At 47.9% G+C, this 18624-nt stretch overlaps 1 protein-coding gene across 1 annotated transcript; it reads right to left on the bottom strand.

The window, feature by feature from the left end:
• Nucleotides 1-4612: 4612 nt before the first annotated feature.
• On the bottom strand, nt 4613-17291 carry LOC105545964 (chromosome unknown open reading frame, human C21orf59). Its single transcript, XM_011989038.1, is given in 9 exon segments — nt 4613-4920; nt 5214-5309; nt 6092-6223; nt 7057-7215; nt 10579-10646; nt 13239-13406; nt 16562-16916; nt 16918-17180; nt 17183-17291. Coding segments are annotated over 9 exon segments (1461 nt in total). The 3' UTR covers nt 4613-4809.
• Nucleotides 17292-18624: the final 1333 nt, after the last annotated feature.

The following is an 18624-nucleotide window of genomic DNA, read 5'->3' as shown; positions in this document are numbered from 1 at the left end:
CTCCTCTCAGGTGCCACATGGGTTTTGTTTGCAGGTTGAGACCTGGACGGCCGTCCCTCCCCTCTCCGTGGGGCAGGCAGGTTCCATCCCCAACTTCATGGTGTCTCCACCCTCTAGAGACTCTGCCATCGCTGGGACACCCGGGGGTCTCTCTGCCCAGTCCTCAGAGCACCCTGAGAAGTTTGACCCAGCTGGAAGCTGTGATGTCCTCGAGTTTCTGGAAGCCTTTGTCAGTCATCTCTACAAGTTGGGGAATGAGGGCTCATGCCCAGTGTCTCATGTCCATTTCCACAGAGCTGTATTTTTTATCCCGAGGATGTGTGAGCTCAGATCTGTCCATCTTGCCATCAAAGTAGGGTCCACCTGTTTTCATCACCAGCCATCATCGATGTGTTTCAGGCTTTGCAGCTCCCCTCCTGAGCCTCAGCCGGAGCGGCTCCCAGGGCAGGGTCCCCCCATCCCTCTCTCTGCTGTGGTTCTCTGTGTGTTGCTCTTCCCGGCCTGCCCAGGACATTTTCTTCACTGAGTCTTCCCCAGATTCTCGCCCTGCAGCACACACGTGCAGCCACAGGTCAGGTCGGAGCCTCCTGGGCGTTTGGACTATACGGCCCTTCTCTTCTCTCTGATAAGGCCCCCGTTGTCTGTTCAGCCTCGTGGTGCCTTAGCCGCATTTCAGGCATGGTCTTCCAGGGCTCTCTGGTCTGAACATTCTGTAGAGGAAACCATGGCACATCTTTCACTCATCTTTTAAAATCAGGGAGGCGGAGATAGCAGTGAGCGGAGATCGAAACACTACACTCCAGAGCGAGACCGTCTCAAAAAAATAAAATAAATTTTATAAATACATAAATAAATAAAATGGTGGAATGTATAAACACAATTTTGTGCTTTGCATTTTTTCTCCCCAGTTAGTATACATACGATGGCCTTGTTCCTCTTAAGGGCCGCAGAGTGCTCCACTGTGTGGATGTATCATATTCATGCGGGCCCCTCTGATGGCCGTGTGGGATGTTTCCAATCTCTTGCTATGATGATGTTGCTATAGGTATAATAGGGCTGAGTGGTGACCACCCAAAGATACCTGGTCCTAGTCCCTGGAACCCATAACTACTCCTTACTATGAAAAAAAGATCTGTGCAAATGTGATTTGAGAATCTAGGCCAGGTGCAGTGGCTCATGCCTGTAATCCAAGCACTTTGGGAGGCTGAGGCAGGCAGATCACCTGAGATCAGGAGTTTGAGACCAGCCTGGCCAACACGGTGAAACCTTGTCTCCACTAAAAATACTAAAATTAGTTGGGCACAGTGGTGCGCGCCTGCAGTCCCAGCTACTCAGGAAGCTGAGGCAGGAGAATCGCTTGAACCTGGGAGGTGGAGGTTGCAGTGAGCCAAGATCATGCCACTACACTCCAGCCTGGGTGACAGAGTGAGACCCTGCCTCAAAAAGTAAATAAATAAAATAATTAAAAATCTAACAACAGTGCCCTGGCCCCCAAGGTCTTACGGTCCATCCAGGGAGACAGACTTGTAAACCGTGATTACAACCAGCTCAACGGGGGATGAAGAAGAAGGTGTGTTCGGAAACCTGGGAACTAAGGAGGCAGTGGGCGCTTAACCTTAATGCGGGCTGTGGGAGTCAGGCAAGAATCAGAAACAGGTTACGTAGATGATACTGGAACTATGCTTTCCGCTTTGCAAAAAAATATTTAAAATTATATTTTACAATGTTAGTACACAACGTTAGTATATTTTAAAAAGTGAAGTCCACTTTGATAAAAGAATGTCTATCTTCCTTGTATATATATCTGTCCCTATAGAATACCCATTTAAGTTTGTGTCTTAGTTTGTAAGAGCTGCCATAACGAAATACCATGGACTGGGTGGCTTAAACAACAGACATTGATTTTCTTACAGTTCTGGAGGCCGGAGGTCTAATACCACAGTATTGGCAGGGCTGGTTTTTCCTGAGGCCCCAATACTTGTCTTGCAGATGACGGCCTTCTTCCTGTCCCTTTCCTCTGTGTACATAGATCCCTGGTGTCTCTTTTTTTTTTTTTTGAGATGGAGTCTTCCTGTGTCACCCAGGAGAGCAGTGGCATGATCTCAGCTCACCACAACCTCTGCCTCCTGGGTTCAAGCAATTCTCCTGCTTCAGCCTTCCCAGTAGCTGAGATTATAGGCACGTGCCACCATGCATGGCTAATTTTTGTATTTTCAGTAGAGGCCATGCACCATGTTGGCCAGGCTGGTCTCAAACTCCTGGCCTCAGGTTATCCACTCGCTTGGCCTCCCAAAGTGCTGGGATTATAGGCGCCTCACCTTGGGCAATTTAACCCCTCTGGACTTTGGTTTCCTAACTCGTGAGATGACAATAGTTTCTAATTTGGCTGTTTTGTGGTATAAACGAACAAAATATGTAGGTCAAGTGCTTAGTACAACCGTGTGGAAAATAGTAAAGCCTGCATAAATGCCAGCTGCCATTACTATTATGTCTAGCGTTACTTCTCCTGGAAACCAGCCACCTCTCTCCTTGAACCCTGTCTAGGGCCAGTGGGTTTTCAGAAATCTAGAGCGGCAACTCCGATCTTGCAAGGATCAGCGAGAGGTGGGGGCAAGCGGCTCTCTCGTCACTTCTCCAGGGGGGTGGTTGCTGAGGCTTTGGAAGGAAATTTAGCGAGCTCAGACCCCCTCAAGGCTACTGTGTTCCAAGCATGTGGCAGTTCATTTCAAGCTTGATGGCACATTCTTTGCAGAGCAGTTGCCAAGGAACAAGGTAACTTGTGACAGAAATACTGCCTGATGCTGTCAGTTTGATGGTCGAAAGGGCTTTAGGTGGTGTCAAATTTTATTACTAGCATTCCTGGTCTCCATGAAAGAATCACATAAGAAGACAAGTTATGTCAAAGGATAAAACTGCAGACTCAGATGGGCACTGTGCATACAACAGACACGTGGTTTCCTTTTGATATAGACCCAAGAGGGAGTGGATTAAAAAAAGACGAAAATAACACCAGAGACCACAGACTTAAGCTGATCAGTGGTCTAACACTGGCAAGATTCCTTTTGTTGATAAATTGATTTCTTGGGAAATCCCGGGAAAGTTCCCGGATGTGACCCCATGGTCCTACCATCACTAGCTATCTGTGACCTTGGATGAGTCAGCAAAGGGAACACACACAGCACAGTGACAGAGTGGGCACCAGGGACCACCTGCGACACCCCCCCCCACCCCATCACAGATGGTTTGCAAATAAACTACTCACATACTTACTAAGATCTGCTGTACTCAAACACACCAAGCTCAGAGAGTTCTCACTTGGGTATTTAAGGAGTGTAGTGTCATGGGTGGGTGAGTGACTTTTTGGTTAGTAAGTTCTGCTGATTACATGAAGCAATGGGATAACTATGATGGCCAATAGAGTGTTCATACTGCAGGTTCAACAAGACTTTCTAATAACACTGAAGTAGTAGTTCCCTGAAAAGAGCTACTATGATTACATGGCTTGGTTAACTTTTTCTTACAAGTCTGAGCATGGATTTAACACACACGAACTATACAAAGACAGAATGGTCCTGAAATAAAATCACAGCATCTTATTGCATATACTACATCATCCAAGGTCAAAACCCTTTCATAGAGACATTTAAAACTATAACCAAGTAAAAGAGAAAATAGATGCAAATTTGCTTTTACAAAATTTGAAAATCAACCAAAAGAGTAAGGCACAAGATGCAGTCAACTACAATGCACTTTAGAGAACAGAGCTTTGCTCTCAGGTCTGGGACCCATCCCCTGGGCAAGGCCGCCTGGCAGCAGGCAGGAACCAAACCCCTGCCACCTCCACTAGCTCCCAGGGTTCCTCTTTGCAGGATGGTGGGGAGCACAGGCACCAAGGCAGGAAGGCCAAGGCAGGAAGACGCCACGCATCCTTCGCTTTCCCTCAGTGCGAGCACACCAAGTTCCCTGTAACCAGGAGAAGAGGACCCTAGGCACCAAAAGTCAAGCATGAGGAAATGTCTGGGCCATTTCTGGTTGCCACAGGTGGTCTGGCAGCTGCCTTTCAGATGCTAAAGTGCCAGGGTTTGCAGGCTCCTCGGATGGCTTACAGTGATGATGAGTTGGAGTCTTTAAACTCAATGGTGTCCTAGATACTTAGGATGACGGTGACCTTCTGATGAAGGAGACTTGAGAAGCTGAGAAACTCCAGGAGAATTTAAGTTTCAGGGTCAGATGAGTTTGCTACTCAACTTCCATCACGGTTGTAGCTTTCGCTCCCAGAATACAAGGCTAGAGAGGCATCAGCCAGGAGGTAAACTTCACCTTCAAGGCCGGGCGACGCCTGGCTACAGTTAGATCCCGCAGCAGGGTCACAGAAGTCTCTCCAGCAAGGCCGGGAGTTTGGCTTCCAACAGATCTACAGAGGGAGCCAGGAGAAAAAGCACGCTGAGGGCCTGGCGGCCTCTAGTGGTCACTGCCTGTCATCAGCTTTCCTCCAATAAACCAGGTGTCATGAGAATATAAAACAATCAGGAAGGAAGAAAAAAAAGTTTAGTATTTTATCAAAGAAAACCGTGACATACTAAATAGTCCTGAAACAGAAACGATTTACACATTTTCTTATGATTATGTATTTATTAAGTTCTAAAACCTTGAAGAACTGCTATTTTTAAAATTCACACTAAAAGAAAACTAAGAAAACTAGAAATGTTAACATCTTTTACAGAGGGTGGTAAGTGGCCTTTTAAAAATTATAATCGCCTAGGAGAAAGGTGAGCTAATCTCTTTGGAAGCGTCATCAGCTGGTGAACTTCATCTTGGTCTCCACTTTATGTCTTTTACTCCATGAAAATGTCTTTTCAAAGCAGTGTTATCCGCCCATGGTGAGTTTAAACAGGCATCGTCATCATTTTCTTCCAATCTCTGGAAATAAATATGTTTTACTCAGGCAGGCATTTCAGGAAGGTGTTTTGCACATAAAGAGACGGAAGAAAGAGTCCATGACTGACCTCTCCCTGCCCACTAGGAGCAGGACCCTTCCATGTTTAGCCCCAGGAGACACCTGGCAGGACCCCGACAGCCCTGCAGAGAGAGAAGGTCTAGAAAGAGCCCTCCCCGGCATCCCGCAGAGCTCACCACTCCCCACCAGCCCCAGGTAAGGCACGCAGGCTATGCTGGGCGCCAGCACTGCAGAAAGCCCATCTGTTCCCCGCTACCTTGAGCTCCTCTTGCCTTCTGTGATAGAACAGCATCAGCTGCTTCTGCTCCTCGCTGCTAATAATAGGCTCTCGGGCTGGAGCTCCCTGTCCCCTCTGCAAAGAGGATAGCAGAGCAAATTGTGAATTAAGGTTCTTAGAGTGACAATCCTGAAGTTACAACAAATGTTTTACAATTGCCTTTGCCAACTACTAAAGATAAACAGGTCCCCCACGTCTGATCACCCGAAGTGAAGCATCAAGGGAAGCCTTGGTCTTGAGCAGACTTGAGCCCTGGACTCTCACTGTGTGGAGACCAGAGGCTGCACGACACCATCTCTGTCTTGGCCATTCCCAAGGCAGACACTGTAGGCAGGTCCAGTGGGAAAGGGAGGAGGCTCAGAGCCACAGACTCTGGATCTACGTATGGTGGAGGGCCCCATTTCCCCAAAATCACAGCCTAGTGACGTAGGAGCACCCACAAAACCAAGGCGGCCCCTCAGGTTACAGCGCTACACGATGTCCTTCAAAGGTCTCGAAACTTCCCTCCTCCTGTACATGGCATCAGCAGTTTGCAAAAGCCTGAAATCAGTGTCGGGCGAAATTTTACATTTCAAGGAAAATACTTGTTTACTTGCAGCCCTATTTTTAAGGTTGAAATTAACATAGTGTATTTCCTCTCCCCCACATATTAAAACAAACTCTAGGTATCACTAAACAATCCATATTTTCTTCCAGTTTTTGTTGGTGTGCAGGAAGAGGATATTTTTAGTTTAAACCCAAGCCAATAGGATTAAAATATTTGTACCAGTAGTTTAAATCTTTCAGATTCACTGTACATTTTTATCAGTTTGAAGGGAAATAAAAAATACTGACATGTTAAAGCAAAAAGTACTTACTTGCTGAATCTTGGCGATAATTTTGGTTTTTTCATTTTTCCCCACGTAGTCTGAAAGCTTCTTTGTTCTTCTCAGCTCCTTGGCCGCCCACCACAGCTGCGCCTCTGATTCTTTAATGACGTTGAGCCCTGCCTGGGGCCAATCATAAGAACTGGCTTGACTGTGGGTTCCCACCCGGGGGCAGAGCCCAGCTGAGCCCCTCCCAGCAGAGGGCAGAGAACAGATTTCTCCCCGTGCTCACCATGGGAGGCCTGACTCCCCCACCTCACTCTAAGTCCTTGCTGACTTTAGTACCTTCCCTGTTAAGTTTCCACTCATGCCCTGACTCAGTTAACTTCCTCCTCTGGACAACAGGGAGGTCCTATCTCGTTTGCACCTTGATCCATATAGTTCATCTTAGACAGATCTGTAGGCCACTGCTAGGGAAGGGCACTGGCATCGTGCTGGGTGTTTAAATCGAGGTATAATGGGGCTGCCTGTTTACTTCTGCATATTCCATGTACTTAAGATGGCTTAGACAAAGAATATTGTCCAATAGGATAGGAAGGGAGAAAACCCAAGGAAAATGGAACATGAGGGTCAGAAAATAACATGAAGCAACAGGTAAGACTAGAAACACAAATTTCCATGCAAAGGGATGGATGCATTCGGGTAGAAATAGGAAGAAATTAGGTAGCTGGCTTCCTAGCGGCCAAAGACAGTGGAAATGTTTTCAGTCACTCCTGACGGGTGGCCTCACAAACTGCATCCACTGCCTCCTGTGTGTGGGGTCAAACCCCTCACCCGTGGGTACCCACTCTCAGGGGCCGTTCCTGAATTCGGAACTCTGCTCTGATGCAGGGCACAGCAAACCTGAAAGCTGTGTAGGGAGCAAAACACTACATCCAGAAGAGGGGCATCAAATCTGAAGGGCTTTGGGGGGCCGTGAACTCACCCTCCAGAGTGCCCACCCAAGAACTACATACCTGCGTTCCCGACAAATCTTCCTTATTTTCAAACTCCATGCGGATGGGATCATACGGTGGCAACCCCATGGGGTAAACAATCATCACCGCGCCTCGAAGCTGATCCAAGGCATCTTTCACCATCTCCATTGTAACACAGACACCGGCTTCCACTTGTTTCTGCAAGCAGAAAGGCATCGTTATCTACAGTGTGGCTAACCAATTCAGTACATTCGATCAAGATCTTATACAAGACCCTTGCCAGATACTGCCAGAGCAACAAAAAGAAATCAAACTCTTCTTGCTCCCAGAGTGACTACCACCTATTTCAGGGGCTGAGCCAAGCACACCGCGGCCTGTATTATAAAGCAGACAGTGGGCAGCACTGAGCACGGAGTACAGTGAAGTGCGAAGCATGCTCCAACGAGAAACAGCCCGGTGCTGGCAGCACAGATGGGGGCAAGGATCGGGAGATACGGCAGGGGGAGCAGGCACCACAGGTGGGCCTTGAAACGCAGACGGGCTGAAAAGGTAGAGATGGCAGCAGGTGCTTCATTCAGGACAAGCTGAAACAAAGAGAAGCAGGGGTCAGCCTCCCCGGCACGGGGCAGGAAGGAGAGGAAAAGGTGAGGCCAGCTCTAGTTGGATCAGCTGGAGTTTGTTTTCGAACGGCCACAAAAGCCAGGCTGAAGATTCACGTTTCCTCTGTTAGACCACGGGAAGCGACTGCCTTTTCTGGGAAGGAGTGGTAATGTTGGGAGATTTATCTTGTAACTGGTATAGAACAGACCCAGTTGGCCAGGTGTGGTGGTTCACACCTTACATAATCCTAGCACTTCGGGAGGCCAAGGTGGGCGAATCACCTGAGGTCAGCAGTTCAAGACCAGCCTGGCCAACATGGCAAAACCCTGTCTCTATTAAAAACACAAAAATGAGCTGGGCGTGGTGGCAGGTGCCTGTAGTTCGAGCTACTCAGGAAGCTGAGGCAGGGGAATCGCTTGAACCTGGGAGGCAGAGGTTGGAGTAGGCTGAAACTGTGCCACTGCACTCCAGCTTGGGCAACAGAATAAGACTCTGCCTCAAAAAAAAGAGCAGACCTAGTCGGAGGGAGACCAGGTAGCAGGCACTGAAGATCACAGAGGAAGGTGTGATGAAATCACAAATACATCTGGTCTTTGCTACTCAGTTCCAGGCACAGAGCTCCAAAACTCGTGGAATTTCCTGAGGGACAGGAGTGTCTTGTTATTTACAACAAGCCCCTTCTCACCACACCTGAGCTTGTGCTAACACAGTAACCTGCAATCAGCGCTTGGTTTCAAGGAAGGGGCTGGCCATGCCAGGGAGACCAAGGACATGATTAGAGGGTTGGAGCTTTCAGCCTCACCCCCTTCCTCCACCTCCGGGGGCTAGAGGTTGGGATCAAACACGTGGCCAGTGGTTTAAGCAATCATGCCTACTGAGCAGAAACTCCACAAAAATCCCGGCCACCATGGCTCAGTGGAGCTTCCTGATTGGTGCAGACACTGATGTGCCGGGTGACGCGTATCAATGGGGGCATAGTGGGAACCTCCAAATTTGTAGTCAAGCTGGACACACGTATGGGTGGCCTGGGGACCTCACGTGCAGCTGGTGTCTGAAATAAGAGGAGTCTTGTTGCTGATCTTGCCCTTTGACCTGTGGGGTCTGATGCTAACTCCAGGCATTAGTGTCAGAATTGAAGGATCTGCCTTTGACCAGTGGGGTCTGTGCTGTCTCTGAGTAGTTAGTGTCAGAATGAAATGGAACTGACCGGCAGGACCCCCGGTGGGCATCAGAATGCAAAAGCCTACGGGAGAGCCTTCAAGAAAGCCAGAGCTGTGGAAGTGAAAGGAAGAGGAGGATTTAAGAGGCATCATGGGACCAGACGGTACAGGACCCCACTTCAAACCTAGAGGTGACAGAAGGGAGAAGTGCTGAAGATGACACTGAGGATTTGGCCTATAAAACCAAGACACTGAGGTTCTGTTACTGGAGACAGAGAAGCTCATAGGAGGTGCTGATTCTCAGGGACAGAACACAGAGGGAGAGGAGGAAGCAAAGAGCTCATTTCTAGAAAACTGGACCTCAGAGTGCTGACCGGGTGTTCAGATAGCACGGTCTCGCAACCAGCTGGAAATTCAGGTTGCAAGTGAAGCAAGATGTCAGGGGGAAAGGACAGAAGCTTCAGAGTTATCTGCAGAGGGTGGAATTTGCATTTGGCAGAGTAGATAAGATGCCAACGGAGGAAGAAGGCCAAGGATAAAAAGTACTTTCAGAAGTACACAGGCAAAGGGGAGAAGTGAGGCGACTGAAAGAGGAGTTCCACAGCAAAGCGTGGGGAGAAGGGTGCAGAACAACGGCCAGACCACCGTTTTCCTGCCATGGCCTGAGATGTGCTCACATGCCTAGATGCCATCATCACGCAAACACTGGACTCAACCAAGGCCTCTCCTGTAGAGCTTCTTAAAGCCGTTACTATATTAACAGGCACAGAGCTTCAGGGCAGCCTTTGCTGAGGCTCTTCAAAGATTAGTCAAAAGCTTGATGAGTTTGAGAAATATTGGTTTAAAAATAACAGTTCTGCTGAGCAAATCAGGAGAAGCAGAAGAAAAAGTGGTTATCAATCCAGAAACTTGCAGTTGAGGGTGGTAGCAACTGATATTACCAACACACAAATACAAGCAACACATACAGACACCACTTCTTTCAATAGCCTTAAATTCTTTTCCTCCAGATACACATTATCTGTGTATCAATGGTATAAATTTATGCTCCTCCCTCTATAAAATAGCCTTTGTATAAATGCTAAAGACAATTACAAACAACCGATTTATATCAAATACATATTAAGTCAATCAAGTGTCTGGAGAACTACTCTATGGCCACAATATTCAAATCTCCCCTACTTAGCTTTGTTAAGTTCTTCAAAAAGGTAAAAGAAACGAAATCAACATTTGTATTATACATATTTGTATTATACGTGAACCTACATTTACACAAGCCAACAAAATTTGTGTCTGCCTGTAGGAACGGGGAGGACTCTGGGCAACTGTCAGGATTATGAAAGGAAAAGCTGGCCTACCCCAAATATGCTTGTTTCCCTTGCCTCCAGAAGGCTGAAAGAGAAGGCTGGCTGAGAGGCAACTCGGAAGCCAGAGTTGGAGTTTTTTCTCAAAAGACAAGTTTTAGGCCAGGTGTGGTGGCTCACCCCCGTAATTCCAACACTTTGGGAGGCTGAGGCGGGCAGCTCACCTGAGGTCAGGAGTTCGAGACCAGACTGACCAACATGGAGAAACCCTGTCTCTACTGAAAATACAAAATTAGCTGGGCGTGGTGGCACATGCCTGTGACCCCAGCTACTCGGGAGGCTGAGGCAGGAGAATTGCTTGAATCCGGGAGGTGGAGGTTGCGGTGAGCCGAGATCGCACGATTACACTCCAGCCTGGGAAACAAAAGCGAAATTCCATCTCCCCTTCACCCCCCCAAAAAAAGACAAGTTTTAGAGCATCATTTAAAAGAGCCAACCTTAGATATTATTGCTTTGGCTTCCTCTATAGTCTTCTTTAACACTTGCTTCATTTTCTCATTTGGAGCTATAAAAAAAAAAAAAGGAGAGAGGGAGAGAGAGCTGTCAAATACAAAGCCTCTTTAAAAGTCTTCTGAAGTATCTCAATCCCTTCTGTCTGAGCCAGGGGGTAAGTGGACTGAGACAGAGTGCGAGTGAAGTATCTCAATCCCTTCTGTCTGAGTCGGGGTAAGTGGACTGAGACAGAGTGCGAGTGTGGACTGTAGGGAAGAGAGGCAAGAAACCTGGCTGCCGGAAGTTAGGTGAAGATGCAAGTGTGGACTGTAGGGAAGAGAGGCAAGAAACCTGGCTGCCGGAAGTTAGGTGAAGATGCGAGTGTGGACTGTACAAGAAGCCTGGCTGCCGGAAGTTAGGTGAAGATGCGAGTGTGGACTGTAGGGAAGAGAGGCAAGAAGCCTGGCTGCCGGAAGTTAGGTGAAGATCTCTTCCCCACACAGACACCTGGAGTGTGCTTTATGCAGTGGCAAAGGCTACAAAAAACAGAAATCCATGTTGTTGGGGAAACAGGGCCGGCAAACTTTTTCTGGAAAGGGCCAGAGAGTAAATATTTGAGGCTTTGCAGGCTATACAGTCTTGTTGGGTGGGATTACTCAGCTCTGCCATGTAGCACAAGAGCAGACAATACGACAGAGCTTGCAGTGAGCAGAGATTGCGCCACTGCACTCCAGCCTGAGAGACAGAGTGAGACTCCGTCTCAAAAAATAATAATAAAAAAATATATATAATAAATAAAAAAAATAAATGGGGTGGCTGCATCTCCATACAATTTTATTTACAATAGGCAACTGCCTGAATTTGGCCTGTAGCCCATAATTTGGTGACCCCTAGATCAGGAAAAAACAATAACTTGAAAGCTTAGAAGCAAAAAAAAAAAAAAGAAGATGAAATGCCCAAACCTAGGGAAAATGGGGCAAGTTGAAACCATATATTCCTAATAAATAACAGTATTAATTAGACATTGAAAATATTAGAAATATAAGATTGTATTAGAATAGAAGTGGTTAGGTCAGGGGTGGTGGCTGACACCTGTAATCCTAGCACTTTGGGAGGCCGAGGCAGGTGGATCACCTGAGATCAGGAGTTCGAGACCAGCCTGGGCAACATGCAGAAACCCTGTCTCTACAAAAAATACAAAAGTTAGCCAGGCGTGGTAGCAGGCACCTATAATCCCAGTTACTCTGGAGGCTGACACAGGAGAATCACTGGAACCCGGGAGGCAGAGGTTGCAGTGAGCCAAGATCACGCCACTGCACTCCAGCCTGGGCGACAGAGACTCTGTCTCAAAAAAAAAAGTGGTTAATTTAAGAACATACTACATATTGTTTTAATGATGAATAATGAACTGTTAAGTGGTTCTCATGTTTTTTTTCTTCATCTTACCACATCTTCTTAGGTCAGAAAGATGTGGAAGACAACCATTTTTCAGGTTAACATTCAAAGGAAATAATACTAGGAATTCTTACTATCCCTGATATTTAAAAAAAGTGTATTTTTGAACTGGTAAGGCCTTGCAGGAATACTGTTCTTTTACTCCTAACAGTGTTTTAGGGCTGATCAATTACAGTGTTTTAAATGGAGCTTTTAATGCAGGTTAAAAAGAATAAGCTATCAAAGAGGATTATCATCAATTCCACATGATCGGCCCAACACTGAAAGGAGAAGAATTTCTTCAGTGTTTTGCCATGTACTGAAGTGCTCTGCCCCAGAGAGAGGCATGTCCTTGATCAGGGAAGTCCATGTGCTGACATGCTTTCCCTTTCCTCTTTCACACAGTCCAGCTCGAAAGATCCCCCAACATCTGTGAACAGTAACAAAACACAACTATGAATACATTTCAGTGAGTATCTGCCAACAATTATTAGGTGGAACCACATGAAATTGCCAATACTCAACCATTTTTGACCTACAGAAGGGAAAGGGTCATTTCATCTGGTTCATCGAATATATTTAAAAGCAAGCTGCAACTTATTAAGAGCAAAACAAAAACTTCCTTTATCTACCCAATTCATCCTAGATTAGAGTTTTACTACAGGAGCTACAGAGTACAGTATTTTCTAAGTCTGTAGAGAAATGATGAGGTCAATTTTTGAACATAAAGAACTGCTTTCTTTACTAGAAAACCAAGTCCCTTGTCCCATCTCTGCTACCTCTGAGGGGGTGTAAGCTGCTTTAAATCCTCCCCACTGATTTGTATAAATTATTTATGAAGCATTGACATGAAGTTTTATAGAAGGTCTCAGACCAGGCGCGTTGGCTCATGCCTGTAATCCCAGCACTTTGGGAGGCTGAGGTGGGCAGATCACCTAAGGTCAGGAGTTCGAGACCAGCCTGGTCAACATGGGAAAACCCTGTCTCTACTAAAAATACAAAAATTAGCCAGGCGTGGTGGCGCATGCCTGTAGTCCCAGCTACTTAGGAGGCTGAGGCAGGAGAATTGCTTGAACCTGGAAGATGGAGTTGGCAGTGAGCTGAGATTGTGCCACTGCACTCCAGCCTGGGCAATAGAGCAAGACTCCGTCTCAAAAAAAAAAAAAAAAAGGAACTGTTTTCATACTTATGCCTATATAAGCATGCACATAGAAGAGAAATCCTCACTTACCTTGCCCATTCCTTCGTCCAATATCATCCTTTTTAAATACTGCACCTCCACTGGGTACACATTTTTCACCCCATTCATCCTTCAATTTCAATTCTTCAATCTGATCATCAGTCAGTCCTTGCATATTAGGAGGGAGAAATATGCCATGTTCAGCTAATTCTTCCATTTCTTAAAAATAAGCAAAAGACAGTATCACAATCACAACACCTCATACCATTGGAACGTAAGCTACAAAGGGCCAGGGGCTTGCCCAACTGGCTCACTATTTTGTGGAACAAACATTTATATGCCACTTGCTAAGTGCCAGGCCTGGCCTGGACCCTTGACAAAGAGTCATTGATCCACCCTCAGCCAACAGCATAGAGAGCTCAGAAGCTCGCCCCAGGTCCCAGGCAGTCGGCCTGTAGATTGAGTGGCCAATCATCTGTGCTCTGTTGTGCTTCCTAACTCTGGAGGGGCAAAATTACTATTCATTGAACACCTGAATATATATTCACATGGGTCTTACAGTTTTCCAAGTGCACTCACATGGACTATCTCATTTAATTTAACCTTGTACATTCCCCCCACCCTCCTTAATTTATGGTTGTATCATGTCAGGCTTGCTCAGATGACACAGCTGCAGCTGATATCTTTTTTCTTGAGACGGAATCTCACTGTGTCACCCCGGCTGGAGTGCAGTGGCACGATCTCAGGCTCACTGAAACCTCCAGCTCCCAGGTTCAAGCGATTCTCCTGCCTCAGCCTCCTGAGTAGTTGGGATTACAGGTGTCTGCCACCATGCCCAGCTAATTTTTGTATTTTAATAGAGACACGGTTTAGCCATGTTGACCAAGCTGGTCTCGAACTCCTGACCGTGATCCACCCGCCTTGGCCTCCCAAAGTGCTGGGATTACAGGCATGAGCCAACGCGCCTGGTCTGAGACCTTCTATAAAACTTCATGTCAATGCTTCATAAATAATTTATACAAATCAGTGGGGAGGATTTAAAGCAGCTTACACCCCTCAGAGGTAGCAGAGATGGGACAAGGGACTTGGTTTTCTAGTATCATGTTCACTATTCAAATGCATGGCTGTTTTTCCTAATCCTTATATATTCACCCCAAAACCAGTCCGCATTTTAACCTTGCAAAATTGCCTTCCTTCCTTTCTCTCTCTCTCCTTCCTTCCTGTGAAGGAGGCACTTGGATCTCAGTGTTCCCATAACATTGTGTGAGGATGTCACCCGACCTGAAATAATACAGTATTACAAATAAATGGTGTCATTGAATGGGATGTTTACTGTCTCCCTCTCCACCACAGTCTAAGCTACTTATTTCTTAAAAATAAGGGAAGGTTAGATAACATCTATCACAGTCATCATGATGCCACCTCATACCCCATTGGAATGTTAGCTTCCAGGGGTCAGGGGCCTTGCCCATCTGGCTCTCTGTTTTATGGAATGAACATTTATATGCCACTTGCTATGTGCCAGACCTGGCCTGGACCCTTGACACAGGGGCACGGTACTGGTCTTATTCGTCCTTGTCTTTCTTTTCTTTGAGACAGGGTCTCCCTCTCTCACCCAGGCAGGAGTGCAGTGGAGCGAACTCAGCTCACTGCAGCATTGCCTCCCGGGTCCAAGCGATTCTCATGCCTCAGCCTCCCAAGTAGCTGGGACAACAGGCATGTGTCACCACGCCCAGTTCAGTTTTGTATTTTTAGTAGGGACTGAGTTTCACTATGTTCTAGGCTGGTCTAGAACTCCTAGGCTCAAGGGATCCACCTGCCTCTGCCTCTCAAAGTGTCAGGATTACCCGTGTGACCATCACACCTGGCCCCATCCTTGTCTTCTGAAGGCGGAGCACTGGTGCAGAATAAATACATGAATTTTTAAGTTCACGAATGTGACTCTCAGCATTCAGCACATTTCCAATTTATAATGTTATAGAAAGAGAAGACAAATTCCTTTTCTCCTCAAATGCTTTAACTTAAAGATAACATTTAATATTGTGTTTGTGTTGGAAGCTCAATTAATACACTACACATAAGTTTCATGAAAAGAACCGTAACCCTCAGTAATTTCTCCACGGTGCAGAAATTACATGTTCATGCAATTTAATCAATACATTTAATAATAAATCACATATTCATGCAATTTAATAAATCACATAAATGGATATACTATTTATTGCAAATAGTTACGTTTGTATTTTCTATGTATACATAATGATAGTTATATAAACAGTAATATCCTACACCACATCAGAAAGTATCATCCCGTCAAGTTCAAAAGCTATGCTGTCTAATGTGGCAGGTACTCACTTGGCGATTTAAATTTATTTAAATTAATTAAAATTAGTCGGGCGCGGTGGCTCACACCTGTGATCCCAGCACTTTTGGGAGGCCGAGGCAGGAGGATCACCTGAGGTCAGGAGTTCGAGACCAGCTTGGCCAACATGATGAAACCCCGCCTCCACTAAAGATACAAATATTAGCTGGGGGTGGTGGCACGCGCCTGTAATTCCAGATATTTGGGAAGCTGAGGCAGGAGAATCCCTTGAACCCCGGAGGCGAAGGTTGCAGTGAGCCGAGATCGCGCCACTGCACTCCAGCCTGGGCGACAGAGAGACCCTGTCACACACACACACACACACTCTCTATATATATTTAATTAATTAAAATGAAAATGTAAAATTGGTTGCCTGGCCACACTAGCCACATTCCAAATGCTCTGCCCCACGTGGCCGGCGGCTGCCCAATGGACAGCACAGATGGGGGCCCTTCCACCGCCGGGAGATTCTGCGGAACAGCGGTGACCTGGAACCTGCGCGGGGAAGGGAGACGGCGCCGCCAAGCGAGCAACAGGCCGTTTCCAGGACGGGGAAAGATCACCAAGGCTTCAACTGTAAGGGGCCGCCCCAAAGCCAGGTGGCTCGCTGCTTTACATCGGGCGACTAAAAATAGCAAATTCAGCTTTTAAAAGCCCATCCAGTTCTCATCTCACCCCTCACACGTGATTAATTGCACTAAGTCGGCTGTTCAGCCCGTTCTTTCGGTTCCCTCCTCCCTCCCCAGCCCATTTCCACTTATTCGCAGCACCCCAGGATTCGCAGCATCCCGGCTCCGAGAGGCACCTGGCCCCACCTCCCAGCCCGGGATGCCAGACAGGCCGGACCTTCTCCGGTTCCTTATTCATCTCCGGTTAACCCGTTTCAACCCTGGCTGCTGCAAATGTCTTCAATAACCTTCACAAACCTGACCCCTCGGCCCACCCTGCCCCTTTCTCCATCCCACGGCCTGTCTCTCGATCTGTCCCGGCTGGGCCTGCCCGCGAGCCGCACCTGAGCAGAGGCGCTGCACCTTTAGCCGCCCATTATAGACCCGAGCCACCTGCACCGTGAGCTCCTCCACCTCGGTGCTCCCAGGCGCCTGCAGCAGGAACTGGCTCTCGTCGCCCCGCTTCACGTGCAGCAGAACCATGGCGGTCCCGCCGAGGCACTGAGGCGGTGAGAAGCCCCGGGCTGCGTGGCCCGCGGATCCGGCCGGCCAAGGGTCGCCGGATCGCCAGCAGCGCCAACGCACTAACAGCCGCTCGGGGGCCCGAACCCCACGCTCCCGAGCCCGCAGTGAGCGAGGGAAACGGCACTCGCTCCCGGAAGTGGATGTTGCCAGCAGCAACAGTGAAACAGAGTCAAAAGAGCCGCCAGTTCCAGCTCAGAACCTGAGTAGCGGAGGCTGGGGTGCACTGAGGCCCAGCAATCTACGCCCACACGTAGCTGCCGCCGGGGCAACCACCCACACAGCCTGAGAAGGCAGCTGATTCTGGCCTGACCGACGGAAGGAGATTCACAGAGGCCCCTCCCGGAAGTGACTGTTGTCGTGGCAACTTCCCAAACACAGACCAAGCCGCTGAAGTGGAGGATGGACCTCCCAATTGACTGGTCTGGGGCCCGAGATTCCACTCAGGGAGATACGTGGGCTGAGGTGCCAGTTACTAGATGGGGAATCGGAGGAACGGCAGGCAACATACGCGCCGAGTTCCGTAACTGCCGCCCCACAACCGCTCCACATTCCAGCGTCCCTTCCGCCGCTTTCAGTCTCCACTTCCGGCAACGCCTCCATGCTGCTTCCGGCCTGAGAAAGTTTGGCGGCACCGACCTAGAACTGGGTCGCTCTGTTGGCTGCTGTTTGGGCGCGTTTGCTTTTCAGGACCGAGGGGCCAGGTCGAATATCCGCACTTCTTCGTTCAGGCTGATTTGGATGGCGTTGCTAGGGTAGCTCCAGCGGCTCCTGCCAGAGCGACCCTCCCCGAAATATCCAGCGGACTCTTGGAGAAGGCAATCGGCGTCACTCGCTGTTTCTTCCGGGCGCCGCAGATCCACAGTCACTGCTCCCATGGAGCTTATATTTTAGTGTGACAAAGAGAAAACAAAAATAAATGGCAGGCCGGGCGCTGTGGCTCACGCCTGTAATCCCAACACTTTGGGAGGTCGGGAGTTCGAAACCAGCCTGGCCAACATGGTGAAACCCCGTCTCTACTAAAAATACAAAAATTAGCCGAACGTAGTGGCGCGTGCCTGTAATTCCAGCTACTAGGGAGCCTGAGGTGGGAGAATCGCTTGAACCCGGGAGGCGGAGGTTGCAGTGAGCCTAGATCGCGCCACTACACTTCATCCTCGGCGACAGAGTGAGACTGTGTTTCAAAAATAATAAATAAACGGACAATGCAAATTCAAATACAGGTCTAAGTAAAACTAAACAGGTTGATGGACTTCTTAGGTTGGATGGTCAGGGAATGCCTGAAGAGATGGGTAACATTTGCAGAGTCCTTAGTAACAAGGCGTCTAGGCGAGATAGTGCAAGGCCTCTACCCGTTGTCTCGTTCTTGGAGGGGAGCAGTGCTGAGTACATATTGATTTGACTATTACAAGCGCCCGCTACTTCCTGTTCCTTAAGCTTTGGAACTTTGGTCTTCTTGGTTGAGACTGGGGAGTGTGTGTTGGGGAGGGGGCGTGTTGGCGGAAAGGGTATGACTGAAGGCCTGGAAATGCCCAAAGCCAATCTGGGCTTGGTAGGAAGACTGATAACTGATAGTGGATAGAAGGGGGATGGAGCCTTGGGAGAGGGGAAGATGTGTTACTATTTCTAGTACCGTTGAGACAGGGATCACCCAAACCCCGGAACAGGCAGTACTAGTCTGATTGGCAAATGCCTATCTCGCCAGGGGAAATGGGCTACTATGTTTTCTTAGCTCCTGACTGCGGGCCATAAGGTCATACCCTTTCTCTTGAATCCAGTTCCGTACTCATCAGCTTCTTAAAATTTTACAGTATATCTTCCAGATAGAGAGCTACATGTCCACAAACTTACGTATTTTACGGGGTCTCCATATAATTGTTAATAA

The sequence above is a fragment of the Mandrillus leucophaeus genome, unplaced genomic scaffold (assembly GCF_000951045.1).
Source record: "Mandrillus leucophaeus isolate KB7577 unplaced genomic scaffold, Mleu.le_1.0 Scaffold345, whole genome shotgun sequence".
In the NCBI taxonomy this organism is placed as follows: Eukaryota; Metazoa; Chordata; class Mammalia; order Primates; family Cercopithecidae; genus Mandrillus; species Mandrillus leucophaeus.
The sequence above is the reverse complement of the archived record's forward strand: the minus strand, read 5'-3'. Positions and strand labels throughout refer to the sequence as shown.